General features: G+C 42.7%; 1 protein-coding gene across 2 annotated transcripts in view; it reads left to right on the top strand.

Annotated features, from left to right (window-relative positions):
* The first annotated feature begins 327 nt into the window (after positions 1–327).
* Positions 328–23,442, top strand: part of KIAA1549 (KIAA1549 ortholog) — a 213,815-nt gene continuing 190,700 nt past the window's right edge. Inside the window, exon 1 of one of the 2 annotated variants that reach the window (XM_032781967.2) lies at positions 328–1,164. In XM_032781967.2, coding sequence (XP_032637858.1) covers positions 888–1,164 — 277 coding nt within the window. In that variant the 5' untranslated portion in view covers positions 328–887. The remainder of the gene's footprint in view (positions 1,165–23,442) is intronic. The other variant, XM_075068954.1, reaches the window with a different exon arrangement.

A 23,442-nucleotide genomic window follows, 5' to 3' on the forward strand; every position in this document is an offset into this window, starting at 1 on the left:
GAAGTTTCTGGCACAGACCAGCGCCCCTTGCCATGTTTCTGGAAGTTAACTTTTTCTTACGATGACAGGTTGGCAACCCAGCAGCCCACCCCACCCCTGCCTGGAGAGCAGAACGGCTGCTTCTCACCTCCCACCCCCTTGGAGCCCGGTGCGAGCTCCCCGGGGCCACTGGGGCCACCTGCCTCCTCCCCGCGAAGGGGCAGCAGCGCCCACGCGCTCCCTGCGCAGCGCCCGAACAATTCCAAGGGCCGCAGCAGCCGGAGCCGGAGCCTGGTGACGTCACCAGCCCCTCCCCCGCATCCCCCAGTGTGGGCCTTGCCCCGCCCCGTGCGCGCGCCAAGCTGCCCCGGCCGGCGGTGCGCGGCTTCCTCGCCTGCCTCTGCGTTGTGCCCGCGCGCGGGGAGCAGGGGCGCGAGCCGGGCCCGGTGCAGAAAGTGGGCACGCGCGCGCTCCTCCGCCTGCCTTTCACACGCTCACGCAGGTGCCGGGCCGCTCCGTTCCGCTCCGCTCCCTGCCGCCGGGATCTCAGCGCGTCTCCGGGAGGAGCTGGGGCCCGCCGCGGCGACTGGGATAGATCAGCCACCGCCGCGTCGCCCTGACCCACGTGAGGAGCCGAGCCGAGCCGAGCCGGGCCAGAAGCAGCAGAAGCCAGGCGCCTCCTGCAGCTGCTGGCACCGGGAGCTACGGCCGGCAGGAGGAGCCCCCCTGCCCCCGGGGCTATTGCTACTCCTAGTGCTCGCTGCCTGCTCCCCGGGCTGCCGTGCTACCCCCCTTCTCCCTCCCCGTGTGAGACTCCTCCTTCCCTCCCCCACACCGCCCCTGCGCCCTGCGGTGGGCAGCTGCCCTGGTTATCTTGAGGGGGCTGGGGGCGCTGCAGCCCCCGCCCCATGCACGGGAGCCCTGCGGGGTGGATGTGCCGAGGAGGAGTCGCCGAGCCATCCCAGCCTTGGCTTTCGGGGGATGCCCAGCGAGGCAGCGATGACTTGAGGCTGAGCTTTGCTATGGATGGGATGACATGTTTCGTGGTTGCTTTGGTGACGCTGGTGTTCTGGTGCCCGGGTCAGCCTCGGTGCATCGCCCGCCGCCCGGCCCTGCGAACGGGTCTCCCGGTGCTGCTGCCTCTGCTGCTGTCCGTGCCGGCCTTCCTGGGCTCTCCGATGGCAGGTAAGGAAACAAAAGGGAGCCGAGGCCCCATCCGTGAGCTCCTCTGCCTTGCACAGAGCAATGCTCTGGCAGGTTGCCTTGCCCAGGGTTGCAGGTGTGGTCCCTATGGGGGGTGAGGTACTGAGGCTTCTTTGTACCGAGGACTCATGGCAAAAATATGCCAGGGCTCTAATTTGTTCTGTGCCATGTACCAAAGGCCTCTGTGAGGTTGTGTTCTAGGCTATTTTGTGACTGATATGTCACTTAACAAAACCTTATAGAATTACTGCACGCGCTTTTGGGATACAGGTTTGTCCCCCTCTCCCAGAGATGACAGTGTTTATGTTAAAGGTGTAAGAGGGGACAGAAACAGTATCTAACTACACTTGAATATCATCATTCCTGTTCTTCTGTGCCAAAACCCTTCTGCTTTGTGTACTGGGAAGACTGAAAGCAAGTCATTGTAACAAATCTCTGTACAGGGAATTAAAAAATATTTTTTGGAGATTTAAAAAGAAAATGTGTGCCCCAAAAGTTTTTTTTTGGAAAACATTTTTTTTTAATTTTAAGGCATAATTTCTTAAAATGAGCAGACAGCCTTATATAAAGCAAAGTAGCTGAATGTCTGCCTATTAGCATAGAATTAAGGATGTAATTCATATGGAGTGGTGTCGATTTCCCCCCATCCTTCTAAATCTGTCTGGTAATCAGGTGTTTCAGTCTTCTATGATGTCATCTGAAAGCTGATGTGCTCTTGGAGTCAATGCAGCGAATATATTTCCCACAACTTGCATGCTTCTGGAGGGATTGTTGGGCGGTCTGTGCATGCGTGGTGTGTGTGTGTGGTGTGTGTGTGTTTTTTTTTTTTTTTTTTTTTTTTTTTTTACGAAAGATAACTTGGATATCCTGAATAGCATTGACATTTGGAAATGTCACAACATCAATCTGTAATAGCATTTGCAGGATTCCAGATATATTGTCTTCTGTGTGAAACCACAAAGTGCATACTAGGCAAGGTTTTCTAATTTTAGCAACTATTTTAAAAGCAAATAAATGTAAACATAGCAGTGAGACAACAATTGTCTGAAGCTGATTACTTTATATGGAAAATTAATATTTTGTCAATGCTTAATTTGCTAAGGACTTGAGTTTTTAATCCATTTTTGGCTCTAACGGTTTAAATGCAACTGTAATGTAGTTGTTAAATTATATTACAAAGATGCATCATACACACAAACTCCTTATTGTATCACTTTTATCAGTAGAAACTTGTGCCTGCTTAAATCAAGAGATGACATTTCATAAAACAGACCCCTTGTGTTGATGTATATTTTTGTTGAAATCCAAGTTAAGATTTTTATTTAAACATCTTCTTAAGTGATAATGATAACATAATAAACAATAAGACTTGCCTTAATCAACCAACCACCCAATGGACCAGCCTAAGCTTGACGTCTAGGAAAGGCTGATTTTCTTTTCATTACGGGTAAGCAAAACTGAAATGGCAATGACTGATGTATTTGTAAGTGTTGGATATATTTAAAAAAAACTTTTTTACAGAGGGGACGGTTACCCATTTTTGGTGATTCTCTGTGCATTTGTACAATGTATATGTTCATTTTATTAATACTTTATCTTCATCTTTGATATTAGTTCTTATTGTGGTATTGCATGTTTAAGGTCTGATCCAACTCCTTTTGCGGCTGGTGTGGGATTTTCCACTTATTTTAAACAGTTGGATTGGACTCCTATGAAGGTTAAAAAACCTCCAGTGAATTTCAAAGATGCTGTATGTAGAATAGAGTTTAGGTATGATATCTTTATGGAGGTGTCAAAGCTGTCTTTTTCTAGAGGGTAGTAAAAATATTTTTAGCTCCTTTTGACTAGACAGTAAGTGGACTGTGACTTTTTGGTTTTAATTAGCAGCCTTTAATTGCAATGTCTCAGGGCCTCTGGACATATTTGTGGTGCTGTTTTTATAATTAAACCAGTGTCTAGCCAGCGGAAGCTAATACTCAGAGGAAATATGGCTCATTCACTGTGATGATTTTAGTGTTCAAAGGGTTGGGGAGTATTCTAAGAACACTGCAATAACAAAAATAAAGTGAGTCTGAAGTGCTTTATAAAAGACCAATACAGGAATCTGTCAGTGACGACCTATCCTTGTTCCCTATCCTGATCTTTGCTTTTGGTTTCACTAAAGAAAACAGGAGAGGTGGTCATATGCCCTATTAGTATGCAGTAAACCTTGAGCATTCTCTGAGGATTGCCTGACAGATAACACTGCTTCAGCATCTCTTATTGGCTACAAATTCTTCTAATTCTCGGTGGCATTCATTCTTTAATAGCTGAAGAGCCACTAAAGCAAATGTACCACATAAACTGTACAAGGGGCTTATTACAGGCTAATGAAATAACTGTTCTTTACAGCAGCTTACTTCAACTGTAAGCATCAAAGTGTAGATTACTTTTTCTTTATTGACTTTCTGAAAACCTCTGACTTCTGAAAACCAGGAAATAGAGAGTTATAGTAAATGCTCACCCAACCTTAACTTTGCCCTCTTTGAGTAATACTCTATAACACACATACTCTCTCTGCCTTTTCACTACAACACACAGATGTTACCTGCACCTGGCTTACACTCAACCTGTTCCCCCTGACAGAATACCACCCTTGTAAAATTTAACAGTCACTTCACACTTTTACAACCTCGTCACAACTGCACATAGGATACCACTTAAACCAGTATCATTCTCTAGCTATCATTAAACCACAAACTGCTTTCATATCCCACCTAACTAATGACAATATCCATGGCAAGGAAATCCCAGGGCCCTTCTGTTGACCCAGACTGTACAATTCTGTGTTGACCTGATGCAGACTGGAACCTCAAAATGCACATGCACCTCTTTTCTTTGATTCCAACCCTTCGGGGTCCGCAGGCCCAGATCTCTTCATATCACAGTCATAATTTGGTAATCTTCCTCAAATTAATCCCCAGATTTCCTCATATCACAAATACACTTTCACCAACCTTCCCCAGCTATTACTTCCGCCATTCAGTTCAGCTACATTTAACACCCTAAATGCAGCTGGAGTGCATGCAGGTAATTCCCAGTGGCTATTGCCAGCTCCAGGGGACAGAGTTAATGTGGTTATGTGTACCATAACTCTGCATTTTCTGAAAACCTTCAGTTTGAGTTTTGCTGAATCAATGTTCTGGAAGGGCACGAGCTATCAGTAAGAACCCTTAATTCTGTGTTTAGTGAGGGTTTTTTTGTCATTTAATTATTACAAAAGTTAGAGATTAACTTTTCTCCATGAAGTGGGGAGAAGTCCTAATGGATCCTGTGCACTCAGGTAGCAGATTAGCAAAGAAGGAAACTTAGACCGAAACTTTAGTCATCTGTATTTCAGACTTCATTTTCTCTGGAGGCTCCAGTATATTTGAGGAAATTGGGACACTTGAATGAAACATGTTCGAATCCTCACTTTGATTAAAAAAAAAGAGAGAGAGAGAGAGAGAAATGAGGGGTCAAGAGGGCCCAGGTTAAGTTTAAAGCTGTCTGGTGCCTATTAATGTACACCTGAAAATAATATAAACATGTGCAGATCATCTCATAGAAGGGCATAATTTTAGAAATGACACTTTCTATTGCTCATGCTCAGTATGCTGCAATTTTCAAATGCTTCTAGCTTTTTTAGAAATCAGACTTTCATGGATGGTGCTCTTGATTGAGGACTGCTTGCTTGCTAAATTAAAAAGGTAAGCTATTGAGGGGGTGTGTGTTCTGTAGCAGAAAAAGGGGTGGTCCCCCCCCCCCGAAAAGCCTGAAGATAGTTGAGAATTTCAAAACAAACGTTTTTGTATTTTGTAGAACAGCAGACTTAACTTACAGTATAGTAAGTTCTGATCTTACAGTTTAGCACGATGACATTTTTGGCCTCCCTTTACTGGGATGTAAATGTTTCCAAGGGGAATGGGGTGGCTGAGTGGTTGAAACACTCTCCTTTTGTGTTTCTGACTATGGCTTAAACTTTGATTGTAAATGAAATGAGTTTCATGTGTGCAGCTTCCCATGGGCAGCACTCTAAATCACACAACCATCGCACGTGGTTTGGCACAACTTGGCAGTGTCTGGAGATCAAAACTGAGCATTTATTGAGGAGGTCCCTGTAGGCTTGAGGTAAGAATATTGGTGGGGTTATAAGGGAAGCTTGCATGTCAGCTGCCCCGTGCTCATACTCATTTTAAATCTGGAATTAATGTTGCATCAGGGAAGGTCATGTTATAGCTGGGATAGCAGTCATGTGACACAAGAAGATGTAAAAATCCTAATCCATGTCAGAAATCTGGTTTGAAGATGTTTTCAATTAAAAGCTGACAGTGACCTTATATCCTGTCCTTATGCTGAAAGATGAAACAGATTTGGGCTGCCAGCCATGGACTTCCAATTCTGCAAAGACGTAATATCTTCCATTCTTAAAGAACAAAAAAAAAGTTTCCTTTGTCTTTCCAGCATGCATGTGCTTTTTATAGTAACACAGTAAAAACTTATTTAAAGGTATATAAACTTAATTGCATTTCTATCAGAAAATGTTTTACCTAAGATGATTATAACTGAAAGAGGCTAGAGAATATTGTGTTTGAAGTTGTCACTGGTCATAGAGAGGTAATGTTCAGTCCTGGGTCATGGGCAATGTGGCTTTTGGGGTGAGGGAGGTGGAGAGTGGAGAAACTCATATGGAGTGAAAGAAGGAAAACATACCAGGATTTCTTTTTAAAGTGGCAGTTGTTCAAAGTCTTCTGTGGGTTTGGACTAAATCCTGGTGAAACTGAATTAGTGGACAAAGGGCAGGTAAAAGAAAATCAGAGGTGCCTGTTAAACACAGTTTATCTCACACAATCACCAACCACCACAAAAGTGGTGTACATATATTTTAAAATGTTTTTAGCAACCCTATAGTTATGAACTACTACATTTGTCTGATGGAGGAAATAAAATTAAGGTAAGGAGCTTCACCTACCAGCTTTCAAGAGATTATAAATGGCTAAAAAATCCAAGAGTTTTGAAGGAACTCAAATGTGAAATTGCTGAACTATTAACTGTGGTATGTAACCTATCTTTTAAATCAGCTACAGTACGTGATGACTGGATGATACTTAATGTGACAACAATTTTAAAAAAAGTCTCTAAAGGTGATCCAGGTAACTACAGGCCGATGAGCCTAACTTCAGTATAAGGTTGCCAGGTATCTGGTTTTTGACTGGAATGCTTGGTCGAAAAGGGACCTGGTGGCTCTGGTCAGCACTGGTGACTGGGCTGTTAAAAGTCCGGTTGGTGGCGCAGCGAGGATAAGGCAGGCTCCTTGCCTGTCGTGGCTCCGTGCGGCTCCCAGAAGCAGTGGCATGTCCTAAGCATAGGGGCAGCCAGGGGACTCCACGCCCTGCCCCAGCCCCAAGCGTCAACTCCGCAGTTCCCATTGCCTGGGAACTGCAGGGGTGGCACCTGTGGATGAGACAACATGCAGAGCTGCCTGGCTGTGCCTCCCTGCAGGAGCCAGAGGAGGGACATGCTGCTTCCGGGAGCTGCCTGAGGTAAGTGCTGCCCGGAGCCTGCACTCCCATGCCCTAACCCCCTTCTCCAGCCCTGATCCCCCTCCTGCCCTCCGAATCCCACAGCTCTAGCCCAGAGCACCCTCCTATATCCCCAGTCCCCTCATATGCACTCTACCCCAAAGCCCTCATCCCTAGCTGGAGAACTCTCACACCCCCGGCACCCAACCCTCCTGCCACAGCCCCAAACCCTGGTCTCAGCCCTGATCCCCCTTCTGCCCTCCTACACCCCAAAGCCCTCATTGCCAGCCCCACCCCACAGCCTGCACCCTCAGCTGAGCCCTCCCACACACCAACCCCCTGCCTCAGCCCAGGGCCCCCCTCCCATACTCTGAACCTCTTGGCTTCACTCCCTGGCATGGAGCCCCCTCCTGCAGCCCAAACCCCTCATCCCTGGCTCCACCCCAGAGCCTGCACCCCCAGTCGGAACCTCACCCCCTCCTGCACCCCAACCCCCTGAGCCAGCTGGTGAAAATGAGTGAGAGTGGGGAGAGTGAGCGGCGAGGTGGGATGGAGTGAGAAGGAGTGGGACCTCAGCGAAGGGGTGAGGTAGAGGGCAGGGCAAGGGTGTTTGGTTTTGTGCAAGTAGAAAGCTGGCGACCCTACTTCACTACCAGGGCAAATTGGTTGAAACTACAGTAAAGAACAGAATTATCAGACACGGAAATGAACATGAATTGTTGGGGAAGAGTCAGCATGGTTTTTGTAAAGGGAAATCACACCTCACAGTTTTACTAGAATTCTTTGAAGGGAGTCCACAAGCATGTGGACATATATGTACTTAGATTTTCAGAAAGCCTTTGACAAGATCCCTCACCAAAGGCTCTTAAGCAAAGTGATCTGTCATGGGATAAGAGGGAAGATCCTCTCTTGGATTGGTAACGTTAAAAGATAGGAAACAAAGGATAGGAATTGGTCCTTTGCTGCAAGGCCTAAAATTCTTGTGCGTGGTGCCGACCAGGATTTAGATCCTGCCCTCTCATATGGTGGTATAATTCCAGGTTGCCTCAGGTGGAGGCCTTTCTTTGGCTTTAGAGGAGCACAAAATGTTATGTGGTGAGGGAGATGATGATATACTGGGGAGGCATGAGGATAGTGGAAGGGATACTTCTGATAAGCTCTGCAATGTGGGGAGCGTATTAAAGATATTCTAGTGATATTAGGAAGAGCAAACACCACTTTTGGAAGGCTGAACAATATTTGGTCAAACAGGTCTCCACACCAAACAAAAGGTCAGGTTATTCCATGTGACTGTACTGAGCACGCTACTATATGGAGAAGAGACCTGGCCAGTGACCAGCGCTCTGGAGCTGCTCCGTGCTCCAGCTCTGGGCTCTGCTCCAAAGCCCTGCCAGTTACAATGGCTAACAAAGAGATTGGAGGCTTCCCATCACAGATGGCTGAGGATGACATTGTACGTTGCATGGAAAGACAAAATAACAAATGGGAGAGTCAGGAACTGACAGAATAGGACGTTAGAAAATATGATCCAAGTAAGGCGGCTCAGGTCACTGGGACATGTACACCAAATGGAAGATGGGAGCCATGTTAAGCGAGCATTGTGGGAGAAAAGTGAAAATGAGACAGGCCGAGGAAGAATTTCCAGAAGATCGTGACAGATGATATTGAATGTGTTGCCATCAGCTGGGAAGAACTACTAGAACTAGTGAGCGACCATAATCAGTGGAGGAACTGAACTGATCAATGCATCGGCTGCACTGGTAGAACTAAGGTCTAAGGTAAGGTGTAGGGTGGGAAACCTTCCAGTCAGAGCCATGATTAAAGGAAGAGACATCTTAATTATTCAGAAAAATGTAGGTATTACCTCAGATTTCTCAGTCCTAGTAAACATCAAGGTAGCTTTGGTGGAGCCTCTGTGACCTGGCATCTCTTACAACAGTAGGTTTGGCAACATCTGAATCAGCCCAGAAAACTTAAAGAATAAACATGTTTTTAAAACTTTTTTTTTTTAAAGCTGTAAGGATGGAATCCTGGTCTTATTGAAGTCAATGGCAAAACCCTCATGACTTTGATGGGGCTATCCAAGAGAGTTTATAGTCCATGTTCACCATCCTCTATCTTCTACTGAAAACATTGGAAAGTTTATTAAAACTAGAATAGAAATATCAGTTCAGGTTTTAGCACTTATTGATGCTAGCTGTTTCTGGCAAAGGAATATCCAGTACCAGTAAATCCAATGAGGCTGGGTGTGTCTCAGAGTAGTAAGTTCATGTATTTTATTTTGTGTGCATTGTGTGATTCAGAGTTCCTGTTCACAAGTTTTATTTTGGGAAAGAAACATTTTTGTGATAAGCATGCAGGGATTTTTTTTAGCATTATTTATGTGCAAGTAGAGCAAATGAAACAGTAGTTACCAGATTTTTCATAAAGTGTTTTCAGTAATTGTTTTAGGTTCAGTGGTAATTTTAGTTTGCCTAGTGTAACCCCCCTTGTAATGATGTAAGCTCAAATAGTGTTACTTGATAGAAAACAGACTATTCATGTAACTTGCATCATTTTTTTTTTTAAAAAACAAACTCTTCTCACAGTATTCCTTATTGATTTATATGCTGAATAACATATGTTAAGTAAAACTCAGGTCTCTGTATAACTGGCTCTTAAAAGCAAACCAAGTGGTTACTTCAAACAAGTAAATACTAGAGTTTTGTGTGTGTGCATTTTACAGAATGTATTGTTTTCTGACTTAAAAAATGCATGGTATTGGATTTAATGTTGATAGTTTAAGCTCGGTCTCCCTCAAATCAGTGCTTCACACTTTTATTTCTCTGGAGAGTGTGGAATATTAAAACATCTCTACATGTGTGCATATTCAGACATAGAGGAAGATCTAACAAACACAACCTCCACAAACACTGTTTCTCAGCTGTCAGTCTGTGACCTAAAATGTAGGAGTAAATTTCTGCTTTGTGTTTCCTCTCCATCTATTTTCTTCCCTTCTATCTTGTGGGTTTTTTTAACGTTTTCATCTCTCTTCCTTCTTTTGTCTGTGTCCTCTGCTCCCTTTTCCTTTCCTACATGCTGTTCTTCCCTCTGTCAATCTTCAGCTGCTACACTGGAGTGAAACTGACAGGAGCCTGGTCAATTTCATGCTTCCTCTCCCTGGATCACAGAAAAGCTATGTACACAGGAGGATTGTATTCCAGTTTTGTCAGTTTTACACAATTCACAGCCTTTCCAGGCCTTACTTAATAAGAAAGAAACTGTCTAGCCTTGGGTCAGTTTCTTTGGGAATACTGTGGTCCCACAGGGGAATTTTTAGAAAGGAGAGGAAGAGCAAATGCAGGATAGCTGCAGTCTCTTGCCAAACTTAAACTTTTCCCCTTCTCATCATTAACTGCAAGTTAGTTTAAGGAAAAACTACATATAAATTTGTCTAAATAACCTTTGCTATGGTAAATTTTATATGAGCAAAATTTATACTGACACTGTATGAAATGACAGTTCTGTGACATCTGATTAACTAAATTGGGTTGTAAAGTAGCCTGTATCAGGTAGTATGAAATGATGATATTTTGAGTAGTTTTCTGTGACATCTAAAAGATGTTGCCATCCAAACTATGTTTTTTTGGCACTAAATAGAAATTGAAAGCACTCAGTAACATGTTTGAGTTACAATATCTGACTGACTGGTTGAAAAATACGTTTGTCAGTACTGGGGATGAAATTTTCTCCAGTGAGCAGAGCGCCTAAGCCATCAACTTCTGCAAAATGTAAGATTTCATTTAAAAAGAACTACCACCACCAAACTTTTGGTAACCTTTTATGACACTGAAATAAACCTGAATGTGAAGTTGGTCTATAAAGCTGCTGGTACTTTTGCCATCAGCCAAAGAGTGAAACTGACAGTGCTGTGGTCTGTTTTGTTGTTGTGATTCCAAACCCAGTGGGCACCAACTGAAACCTCTCCAGCGCATCATCAAGGATCTACAACCTATCCTGAAGGACAATCCATCACTCTCACAGATCTTGGGAGACAGGCCAGTCCTTGCTTACAGACAGCCCCCCAACCTGAAGCAAATACTCACCAGCAACCACAGACCACACAACAAAAACCTGTCCTTGCAACAAAGCCCGTTGCCAACTCTGTTCACATATCTATTCAGGGGACGCCATCATAGGATCTAATCACATCAGCCACAACATTAGAGGCTCGTTCACCTGCACATCTACCAATGTGATATATGCCATCATGTGCCAGCAATGTCCCTCTGCCATGTACATTGGCCAAACCAGACAGTCTGTATGTAAAAGAATAAATGGACACAAATTAGACATCAAGAATTATAACATTCAAAAACCAGTCGGAGAACACTTCAGTCTCCCTGGCCACTCGATTACAGACCTAAAAGTTGCAATATAACAAAAAACCTTCAGAAACAGACTCCAATGGGAGACTACTGAATTGGAATTAATTTGCAAACTGGACACCATTAAATTAGGCTTGAATAAAGACTGGGAGTGGATGGGTTATTACACAAAATAAAACTCTTTCCCCATGTTTATTCCCCCCCGCCCCCCCGTTCCTCACAACTTCTTGTCAACTGCTGCAAATGGATCATTTTGATTACCACTGCAAAAAGTGTTTTTTTTTCTCTCTCCTGCTGGTAATAGCTCATCTTAACTGATCACTCTCGTTAGTGTGTATGGTAATACCCATTGTTTCATGTTCTGTGTGTGTATGTGTGTGTATAAAAATCTTCTTACTGTATTTTCCACTGTATGCATCTGACGAAGTGAGCTGTAGGCCATGTAAGCTTATGCTTGAATAAATTTGTTAGTCTCTAAGGTGCCACAAGTACTAACACGGCTGCTACTCTGAAACCTGACAAATTAGAAACCGCTGAGGTGAACTCACCTGTGATTAGGAAAGCAGAATGGAAGCAGGCAATGGGCTTACTCACCATGGAGAAAATGTAGGTTTTTCTCAGATTTTATTCCTGTCTGTATGGCTGCCTGCAGTAAAGAGTACTATTTTAGTAGGGGTGAAAAAGTGAACAGCTATGTCTCTGTTCATAGAAGGCACAGATCTGTGAAATAAGCAGGTACTATTCTTATGCAGTAACTTCTTGGAGTAGAATGGCACTTACCTCACAGGAGTGCTGGGAATTAGATAAATCTTCTTACCCTATTAATTTAGCTTTGGAAGAATCGGATGGGGAGAGGCAGTCTCCAAAAAAAAAAAAAAAAAAAAAAAAAAAAAGAGAGAGAAACTGCAGAGAGCGTGCCAGAAATGCTGAGCTGTGGTAGGTTATGAGACAGTGCGCTGTGAACAGTTCCAATTATTATAAATTGATACAATACTAAGATGCAAAAATAATTCAACAGGTAAGACTTCCCATTTTGTTTGTTCACTCTAATATGACTCTAATTAGACCTCAGATTTGAGAAGCAAAGCTACCCACTCTGAGAAATAATTCAGTCTCTGGGCTCAGGCCATAGTTTTCTCTTAAACAAAGATTGTCAAACAGTGGCGAATTATGATATGAATATGATGTGTTTATATATGGCATTGTTCTACCAAAATCATATTACAGTTGAGTCTTGTTTAAAACTACATAGTAAACTGGGGGAAAATATTCCACTCCAGTTCATAGCATCTATCAAGGTGGAACAGTCTCCTTTGTGACTGCTGAAATTATGATTGGACTATCACATGAGTCTAAGACATGCACTAGTAACATTACCAATTCTAAAGTAACTCTGGGAGTCAGTACAAAAAAAGTGAAGACAATGTCAGTATTGCCAGATTCAGCAGTAGAATACTTACAAGGAAAGAAGAGACCTTGCCAAAATAGGCTTTCACTGAAATGCATGGTCCATCTGTCATGTTTCTTTACTCTGGTTTAAATGACTCAGGCCACTGCTTTGTGTTTGGGATCATTAACTGATTATTGAGGATTTGTACTGTTATTAACAATATAAACAGGAAAATCTCCAGCAAGTGTGCACTTCAGTATGTAACCTTAGTCATATGTTCCATTCAAGTTTGGGGTTTTATCCACACCAATATGAGATTAATTAATATCTGTTTTATTCGATACTGAGTTGATTTGTTCGTTACTTTTCTCTGTAGTCTGCTGTTTAGTCATGCAGAGGTGCTAACATAGTGGTTTCAGTGAGGTACTGTGATAAGTGATCATGCAAAGATCTTGCCTGACACTGACTTTTTAGCTCTAATTATGGATGGTTTATGTAAAGCATTTTTGGAGCTGACTGGTTAGGCTTCTAATGCGCTTGTTTCTGTCACTTTAAATGCAGAATCTGTGTTTAAAAAAAAATAGTGGCTCAAGAGTTTTATTTAAATACAGGACCATATAAATCTAAACTTGCTGATATACAGAAAATCTGTAAGTGTGGGAAAGCAACAATTTTTGATGATTTTTTTATCGTGTATATTTTTTGGTGATCTTATCAGTGTCACTACTGGCAAGAGTAAATTGGTCTCTGTTGTTCATATCTTACTATTAATGTTTTTTCTGAAATCCCTTAAATTTCAAATAATTGTCTAGACATATGTGGAGTGTTACTTAATTTTTATCAGGTATGAATCATGTAAAGGGTTTGAAACCCAACTCCATTAGCCTGAAAATTTATGGAATTCAGCCATGGGTGGGAGGCAAATATATAGATTATGGTAGCAAGGTCCTTGTCTGAGAGGAAAGGGTATAATCAGCTGGCATGCTTGAGGTGATTGTGACGAGTCCCCCTCCCTGGGTGCAGCCTGGTACTGGGTACCACTGAGCCCTCTGACACACCAGCCTGGTTTTCCTCTCACCGTGCTGCTGTGACAAACTGCAGACGGTTCCTAGTCCTATACTTCCACCAGCATTCACACAGGCAGGGACACATCCAGCTGCAGTTACTGAATGAACCATCAGTAGAGAGGTTACAGCCAAAATACCCCCAGTTCCCCCATCCCAGGACCCCAGAGCTGTACTGCCCTACTCGGGTCAAAAACGTGACGAGTATGAATCATTACCGGGTTTGCCCCCCGACGTGGAGAGGAATATGCACAACAAACTTGTATTAACCAAGCTGAGATTTTCCCAAACACACTACTCAAATACACATGGGTTAAGATAAAACATAAAACAAGTTTAACTACAGAAAGATGGATTTTAAGTGATAGTAAACAGATCAAAGCAGATTACTTAGTAAATAAACAAAAACATAAATTAAGCCTAATATACTAGGTAGAATGGTAGAATACCAGGGTTGGAAGGGACCTCAGGAGATCATTTAGTCCAACCCCCTGCTCAAAGCAGGATCAATCTCCAGTTAAATCATCCAATAGATTTTTGCCCCATATCCCTAAGTGGCCCCCTCAAGGATTGACTTTACAACCCTGAGTTTAGCAGGGCAATGCTCCAACCACTGAGCTAGATAGGATCTGAATTAGCAATATCTCACCCTGACTGATACAAGCAGGCTTACAGATTCTTGAGGTACAAGCTTCATCTGCTTCGCAGCCTGGGTCCCCCTCCCCTGTTCCAAGTCCTTTGTTTTCCAGAGGTTCTTTCAGGTATTGAGTTGTTGGGGAGTGAAGACAAAGCATGATGTCACTCCTCAACTTATATAGTTTCTCCATATGGTGGGAATCCTTTGATCCAAGCTAAGTTCCCAGCCTAGTTTGTAGAAAAATACAGGTACCAAAATGGAGTTCACTGTCACATGGTCTGGTCACATGCCCTTGCATGACTTGCTGAGTCATAGCAGCCATTATTCATAGGCTGGCTGAAGCGTTCTCAGATGAGGGCAAACCTATTCCATGGTGGTCCATTGTCTTTGCTGATGGGCCATTAGCACGGTCTAGCTCAGGGGCGGGCAAACTGTTTGGCCTGAGGGTTTCGGAAATTGTATGGAGGGCCAGTTAGGGGAGGGGGTCGTGCCCCAGCCCCCACCCCCTATTTACCCCCTCCGGGACTCCTGCCCCCTCTAACCACCCCTGTTCCCTGATGGCCCTCCTGGGACTCCTGCCCCCCCTCCAACCCTCCCTCTCATTCCTGACCACCACCCTGAACTCCCCTGGCCTCTATGTAACCCTATGCTCCCTGCCCCCTTACCGCGCAGCCTGGAGCACTGGTGGCTGGCGGCACTACAGCCGTGCCGCTTGGCTGGAGCCAGCCATGCCATCGCCACTGCACAGCACAGAGACCAGATCAGGCTGGGCTCTGCAGCTGTGCTGCCCCAGAAGCTTGCAGCCCACTGCCCAGACCATTACGCTGTCAGCAGTGTGAGCTGAGGCTGCAGGGGAGGGGGAACAGCAGGGAAGGGGCTGGGAGCTAGTCGGCCAGGCCAGGAGCTCAGGGTCTGGTCAGGAGGGTCCCGCAGGCCATAGTTTGCTCACCTCTGATCTAGCTTCTTCGTTGTTGTACCTGAAAGGCTAGTTGTGGGCATTTCCAACTTTAACATCTTTCAGTAACACATACATAGCAAAACTTCATAACTTCACATACAATTATAGCACCTACAATCCAATGAGATATTAATGATTAGCAGATCAAAACTTTTAGAATGATACCTCACAAGGCATACTTTGTACAAACCATATCATAATTATATGACAGTGGTGAATATGGGAGTGCCAGGGTGTTGCTTTATGGCATAGAGTGTCACAGTGGTAAAAGACTTCTTTCTTGCTACTGGTGCTTCCTGAGATGCAAGGGACAGGAATGAATTACAAACATCAGGTATGGCTGGTCTAGGGATACTTGGTCCTGCCTCAGTGCGGGGGGCTAGATTAGGTGATCTTTTGAGGTCCCTTGCAGCCCAACACTTCTTTGATTATGTGAACCTGAAGTAGTACCAGACCAGGAGTTCTCAACCTGTTTCTCTCTGAGGCCTCCTTCGACATGCTATAAAAACTCCAGGGGCCAGTGCTGGGAAGGCCTTCAGGGCACGGACCTTGGGCATAGGCATAGTTTGATTTCTATTTGGCGGGGCAGGGGCCAGTGGGGCTCAAGCCACCTCTGCATTGTGAGGACCAGGGAGAGAGTGCCACCTTCACCCCTTGGCTCACCTTAGCAGGCCACCCAGCCTGTGTGGGTTGGGAGGCCGGTTGCAACCCAGAATTATAACTCAAGTGTGGGGGGCGAAGCTCAGAAAGTTTGAAAACAGCGTAGGGTACAGGGACGGGGTAGCTCAGGGTGCAGGGATGGGGGTGGCTAGGGACTGTGTGTAGGCATAGGGATAGTTCAGGGTGCAGGCAGGGGTAGCTAGTGGTTGTGTGCAGGCAGAGGGTAGCTCAGGGTGTAGGGAAGGGGTAGCTAATGGTTGTGTGCAGGCAGGGGGGTAGCTCAGAATATAGGGAGAGGGGTATTAGGGGCTGTGTGCTGGTTGGACTCCCCTGTGGTCCCTGTTCCCAGTGGGATCTGCCAGCCATGGAGCCGGGTCTCCGCACCAACTGGCTCTTAACGGCTGCCTCTGTGGGAGCAATTGGGGCTGGGAGCTGAGGACCAGCTTCCACCTGGAGCACCAGTAGGAGAGGAAGGAATGCTGCCTGCTCCATAGCACCAGCCAGAGCAGCAGCTGCCTCGCACTGCCTGGCTCCAGCTTTCTGCCTCCGACCTGGTCCGGAGTTGAGGAGAAGAGATGAGGAGGGGACTCGTGTGTGTGTGTGTGTGTGTGTGTGTGTGTGTGTGTGTGTAGATGCTCTCAGGACTGTCATGATCTTGTGGTGCAGTGGGGGGGGGGATAGTGCCCTCCATGTCCCCAACTCTGCTCATGGGCTCAGGGCTTCTTCCCTACAGCGAGCATCAGGGCTCCGACATTCAGTCCTGCATCTCCTGGTTTCAGCCCCGCAGGGGGCCAAGGAACCCTGGTTGAGAACCCTGTACCAGATGACAACATTGTCTTTAACTGGCAGGCAGATGCCTTTGATGAAGGTTGGGGTCAGTGCCAGGGCTGGCTTCTTGAAGTGTTTGCTCCTTCTTAATAGCATCTCTTCCCTCCTGAATTAAGTCTGAGCTGTGAATGTTTTATCTAGGTGCTGGTCTTTCAGGTAGAGTGATATCTATAATTACTGCATCTGGTTATGACATTTAAGGCTAAATGTCATATTGGTGGGATTTGAACTTGAGGCATCCCATGACTGCTTGTAGAAGCTTAATTTACAAGGGATGTGCATGATACCTGGTTAAATGCATGGATCTAACTCCTATTTAAAATAAATTTCAGTTCATTATATTAATACTCCAACAAAACAATATACTACTTGGGTGTTTAAAATCATGCAGACTTGAATGTTTTGCTTTAGCGCACCTTGCAAAGTATGCAAGAATTTTGTTCTCAGTAGGTGTAAAGACAGAGTGAATTTAGAAAGAAATCTGTCTTCTTATTGTTTATTTATATATATATATATATATATATATATATATATATATAAAATAGAGAGAGAGATCTTCTGTCATTTCTTAGAATTACAAATGTAATTTGACTGAGGAACAGAACAAGATAATTTTTTATCAACTTGGATTAGAACTGGTTAAATCAGGACGAAAAGAGTCAACCTTAAAATACTAGACTGGCTTAACGTACTAGAAAGTTAGTGGACCACAGTTTGAATCTTGGCATTGTAGCTGGATAAAGAATTGCAAGCATATTTAGTGGTGGGTATTGAGATTTTAGGTCTATAATAACTAGACAAAGGAGTTGTTTTGTAAAATTGCTTCTTGTGAAAGGATAGAAATGGTGATTAATTTACATGAGTTGATAGAGCAAAACTACTTGTGGTGATCAGCACTAAAAATCAGTAATGTTTGAGGCTTCAGTATTGGGGAATTTAAATATTAATCTGTTAAATAGTAATTTTTGATAAAAAAAAAACAAATTTTAAAAAAACAAGCCATGAAATGATTTACTTGATAAACTTTTTTGAAACAAAATTCGTTGGATGCATGTTGTTTTAATAAGATCATTTTTCAACAACAGAGTGGATATTCACCCACGAAAGCTCATGCTCCAATACGTCTGTTAGTCTGTAACGTGCCACAGGACTCTTTGCTGCTTTTACAGATCCAGACTAACAGGACTGTCCCTCTGTTAATTAAAATAACAATTTGTCAGGAAAAACTAACATTATCAAAACTTCTTGTTTTTAATGGAAAAATTGTGACATTTATCACAATTGTTATAAAAGCCATCAAGGGACTTTTTTCCTCCCCATTTACTAGAATCTAAGCTTTTATAGAGGGGAGAAAGCTTGAACTAAAAAAAAAGCAAAAAACCAAACTGTTTTTGCTTTGAACTCTTAAAAGTGAAAACAACTTCAAATTATTTCATAAAACTGAATTTTCTACCAGTTCTAGAAACCAGCTATTTAATACTTGGTGTAAACTATTTTTAATCCTAAAATATTAATGGTAGCATTGAGATATGTAAATGTCCTAGAATACTTTCTCTTGTAGTTTGCTTCATTCCACTGATTTTTATTTACATTTTTTTAATCATTTAGCAATACTGTGTATGTTCTTGTACTAGTTTAGTATTTCATAGATATTTAGTATCTCATATTTTGCAATATACTCTCTGCAGCTTTTGCCATATTAGATGATGCAATAACTTTTTTGTCATAGAATATTTCAGATTATCACATAGTATATTGCAGGGTACAATTCAGGGAATTGGAGTGTGCTTCTGAAATTTAAGATGCACTAAATGTGTCACAAATGTTTTGCCTGGCCTTGCAAGTGAGACTTGAACTGACTTTCTCAGCTTCAGGGACATCACAGGGAGTTGGTTACAGTGTGTTTTTATGGAAGCCAAATCGTTGGAAGAATACTCTAACAAGGCGCATGCTGTGATTAAGCATTCACTTTAGATTTAAAAAAACCCAACCCCAAACCCTAATTAGACTCAATAAAAAATTGTATTTCAGTGTAGCCACTAGTACAGCATGCCTGCTCTTTATTTATTCACTAATATACATAAACAAAGAAGCCAAACATCAGGTTACGTAACTTCTGGATGGTTATCAATAATAACTACTTGTTAGGAAGCACCAATTAAAAAAATTAATCATTTGATCCACAGTTGTCTGAAGTTTCCCAAATTGAAATACATGAACAGGGTAAGATACAGCTATCTTCCTGACTCTTATAAAAAAAAAAAATCATTTAATAAATATGTTAATATATAGCAGCCTATGGAACTCCTGCCTGGAGGCTGTAGGAAAATGATAATCCAGAATCTAATAATAATGCTCTTTTTGGAACAACCGTTATGCTTCTCTTGAAATAAAAGGCAAAACCTCCACTGACTCAAGTGGAAGCGGGATTGAGCCCTCTGTCTCTCCTTTTGGCTTGGGAGATAACATATAAATATAGTTTTAGTGATGGAGAATGTTGGACTGTGTGATAACTGGCTTGGAGATAACTTGTGGAAAAATAAATCAAGATAGTTGTTTCTCTGTCTCTGCAAAAAACCACCATGTGGAGTATGACAACTGGAAGAGTAACATCCAGTCTAGTAAATCAGGCTTTTGGTTGACATCTCACACTCTTGTAATGTAGTTTTGAGACCTCTGACTGTGTAGATTTCTGTGGGTGGGAGGGGAAGGCATTATCACTTGCATACAGGCAACCTGTCTGAAAGGCAGCTAGGTCTAGATTAAAACATGGATTTCTGTAGTGGTGAAAACTTTCTAATCAATCCATGTAGTCTGGTATGAATATTAATATATTAGAGATTTAATCCTAACATGTTTCATAAATTTCCGTGCCATGTTTGCCATTTACCAGAACCATTTATGCTCTAAACCTGAGATGAGCTGGGAGGGAACAAATCTCTCAGTAGTTCTGTTAACTCTATTCTGAAATATAATATTTTGGTTCTCTGTATTTTGTCAAGTGAAATAATGATGGCACCATCACAAGAAGAGAATCATACTGACATTGTCCTTTCTGTGGTTACATAACTAAACTACACCTCCATTTTCTTCACTGCTGCAGTTTTCCAGGAGGTGCAGAGATGATTGTGAAAGAACCTGATGGATAGGTAGAGAAGGCCAGCATTAGTGGCAGAGCAAAGTGGATTGTGAATAAGAAGTGAGAGGTCACAGAGCAATGAGAAGACCTGAGAAAGACTTGAAGGTGAAGACAAACTTGAATCTGAGCCTGTGGAATAATTCAAAGAGGGGAGGGAGGGATGGCCTATTTCTGGGACCTTGAATGACCAAGGTTCCACCCCTGACACCAGGTGCAAGTTTTGTCCCAGTATCCCCAGGTTTAAAACAAATAAAAGGAAGTTCTTCTTCACACAGCGCACAGTCAACTTGTGGAACTGCTTGCCTGAGGAGGTTGTGAAGGCCAGGACTATAACAGTGTTTAAAAGAGAACTGGATAAATTCATGGAGGTTAAGTCCATAAATGGCTATTAGTCAGGATGGGTAAGGAATGGTGTCTCTAGCCTCTGTTTGCTTGTCAGAGGGTTGAGATGGATGGCAGGAGAGAGATCACTTGATCATTACCTGTTAGGTTCACTCCCTCTGGGGCACCTGGCATTGGCCACTGTCGGTCGTCAGGATACTGGGCTGAATGGACCTTTGGTCTGACCCAGTATGGCTATTCTTATGTTCTTATGTTATGTTCTCATAAGTTGACATTATCTTGGACAGTTTTACTTTCCATTTTCAGTGCGCCAGCTGACAATTCAGCAAAGACAGATGGTAGGGAATACCTGTACAGGGGGTTAAATGTAGATGAGATCCTGAATGAAACTGACTGATTTACTGAATTATGAAGGTGCTCATAACATATAGGATGGCTTTATGGTTTAGTCATGTGTGGAAAAGGCCAGCATTAGTGACAGAGCAAAGTGGATTGTGAATAAGAAGTGAGAGGTCACAGCAATGAGAAGACCTGAGAAAAACTTGAAAATGAAGACAAACTTGAATCTGAGCCTGTGGAACAATTCAAAGAGGGGAGGGAGGAACAGTGTGCTCTGAAATAGTTACGTAGTAGACTAACTTCGAGTTTACCTTGCTATAATCCTGAATGTTGACACTTCGCTAGAAGTCTCTCAGGGAAAGCTTCTAAGTAAATTGCTACAAAAACTACTGGGTTGTTTGTGCCAAAGTCTGCTTGACTACCATGAAGAATGGTCATTTTTATTGACCAGCTGCAGTGTTTTTAAGCAGTGCAGGATTTCAGTCCTTCAGCGATTTGCTATCCTGGTGTTCTAGGATCAGATCAGTTCAACATAACTAGTGCTTTCACAGAGATTTTCCTCCAAGACAATTTTATTTCAGTCTCGATGGAAATTAAAGAAATTGGCTTATGAGGATTGAATGAAAATAATCTTAGCTAAACTAGATGTTATCTTCCAGATTTGGCGATTATTGTTTAAGTACCAGACCATAGTTCAAGTGCTAAAGAGTCTTTTACATGGTGTTGAACTGCTAAGTCGGAACCTGAGAGCGTACACCTGGAGATTTTGTGTCTCAGCTAACTACTACAACTGAAAATTTGCTCAACTGAACAAAATTTTTAACACAGTAGAAATTTTATAACTTAAGATTTTATCAGTTGTGTAAAAACTATAATTTGATTCATCGAGCTTTTAAAGGTAAAGACAAGTATTTACAAAGGTATTTTTAAAAAATATTTATTTTGTTTAGGTATGTACCGAAAATTTATAACACTTTTAAAAAAACATTATTTGGCTGATCCTCTCCATAGCTAGGTGGCAGGGTCCTTCTGCTAGGAACTGTTGGAAACACTTCATGGAGATGTAACAGCAATTTAACAGTAATCAGTAAACAAGCTTAAGGGACATGTGAGTAGCTTTTCAGGCAGAAGGAGATGTGTCTGGGACAGAAGCCTCTGCAGGGAAACCCTTGGATCAGCAGAGAGCGCTCAGGCTGAAGGTCACATTTTTGTTTTGAGTTATCAGTAAAGCCAAACCCCAGGAAGGGTGTAAGTTTGCACTAAACCTAGTGTGTACATATGTTTATTAAGTGTTACCCCATGAAATTTGCCATTTTGCTCCTTGAAAAATGGCTGCTTTGATTTGGGGGCGGGGGGGGGAGTGGTATTCGGCCTTAGTTGCTACTTCAGCTTTGTTTAGGACTAGCAGCCATGTACAGGATCCAAGTGTGGCTTAGTGGATTTTGAACAAGTTCATGGAACAAACTGTTGGTTTTGTCAGCAATCTGGAGTCAATTGCACCACTGTATTATGTCTGGCTGAAAGGCATTGTTTTTATTCTCTGCACTACATGGAAAAAGTGAGGAAGCCATCACATTTAAGTTTCTTGTTCGCAGTGGGGTGAGTGGCATATTAAGGGATTTAGAAAGCAGCTGAAAACTTAAAAGAAAAAATTAATTGAATCTTATTAAGGTAACACTAAGGCCATGTCGACACGCCTGCCTATGTCAGCAAAACTTATGCTGCTCAGGAGTGTGAATATTCCACCCCCCGAGTGACATAAGTTACACCAACATAAGAGCTAGTGTACACAATGCTATGTTGGTGGGAGAACTTCTCCCACCGACACAGCTTATGCCACTAGTGGGGTGTGTTTTTGTATGCCAACGAGAGAAGTCTCTCTTGTCAGCATAGAGCATCTTCACTACACACAGTGCAGTGGCAAACTTTAGCACTGTAAGTGTACACAGGGCCTAATTTCAGATGCAGTCTCTCCATTCCTGAAAACAGTATGTTCTTTAATTGTTTTTTATGTTGCTCACTCCTAATATAAATATATGTATTACAAGATTTGTGAATTGCGCAGAAATAAATAGCTCAGTGCATTTTTTCTCATACTATTCTTAAGCTGAATATCTCTTGGAAATTGTTGGTGTCCTAGTGTGTGACATTGAAGACAAGGGAGAGGATAAGGAATCCATCAATTAGAACCATGTTTTGAGACCTGTGAATGCAAAATCCCACAGAATGAAAAGCTGTCCACTGAAAACTCATTAATTTTAGACACATCCTGACTTCACAGCTTTAAATGAAACTCCTAGCATGATCTGCTTAATATTCCCCATCTCCCTCTATGCCCTGCTAACCCAGTGCTATTGATCACCTTTTTCTAAAATTGTTGGATATTGGAGTGGGATCATTTCTCTGAAGATAATTTTTGAACATTTTATGCAGTTGCCAAGTGGAACACTAGATGTAGGAAAATGTTTAACTATGGCTTGTACCATACGTATATAACCTACAAAAACTCACTAAGTGAAGGTATAAATGGACAGTTTAAACTTTTTATGGAAAGTGTCTTGAAGGAGTTAAGTCATGATTCTATGCATATTACAGGATTTTGTTTCATTTTTGTAACAATATTGCAACATTGTAGCATAAATTTTGTGCTATACAGGAATGTCTTATGGCATTGCTGGCTTATTAATGCATAGGGTGAAATAAGATGTAGCAAAAGCTGTGAGGAGATGAGGGGACAGAGTATCAAAGATTAGTTTATCATTTTTAAAAGTGCTAATGTTATTTTATCTGAAATTGCTTAATTCTCTGAAGAAACTGGAAGGCTTGTTGATTAAGGGGGTGAACAGACTTCAACACCGCTCTTATTTAGTGGTCCCTTTCTTCTGTTCTTATTCACTAGCAGAAAGGCAGTAAGAGTAGTAGCAATCCCATCCCTTCTGCCTCCACCATCCTGTCCACATTCCCCAGAGAAGGAACGTGTAACTTCCTTTTGACAC

This window comes from Chelonoidis abingdonii, chromosome 1, assembly GCF_003597395.2.
Source record: "Chelonoidis abingdonii isolate Lonesome George chromosome 1, CheloAbing_2.0, whole genome shotgun sequence".
NCBI classification, from domain to species: Eukaryota; Metazoa; Chordata; order Testudines; family Testudinidae; genus Chelonoidis; species Chelonoidis abingdonii.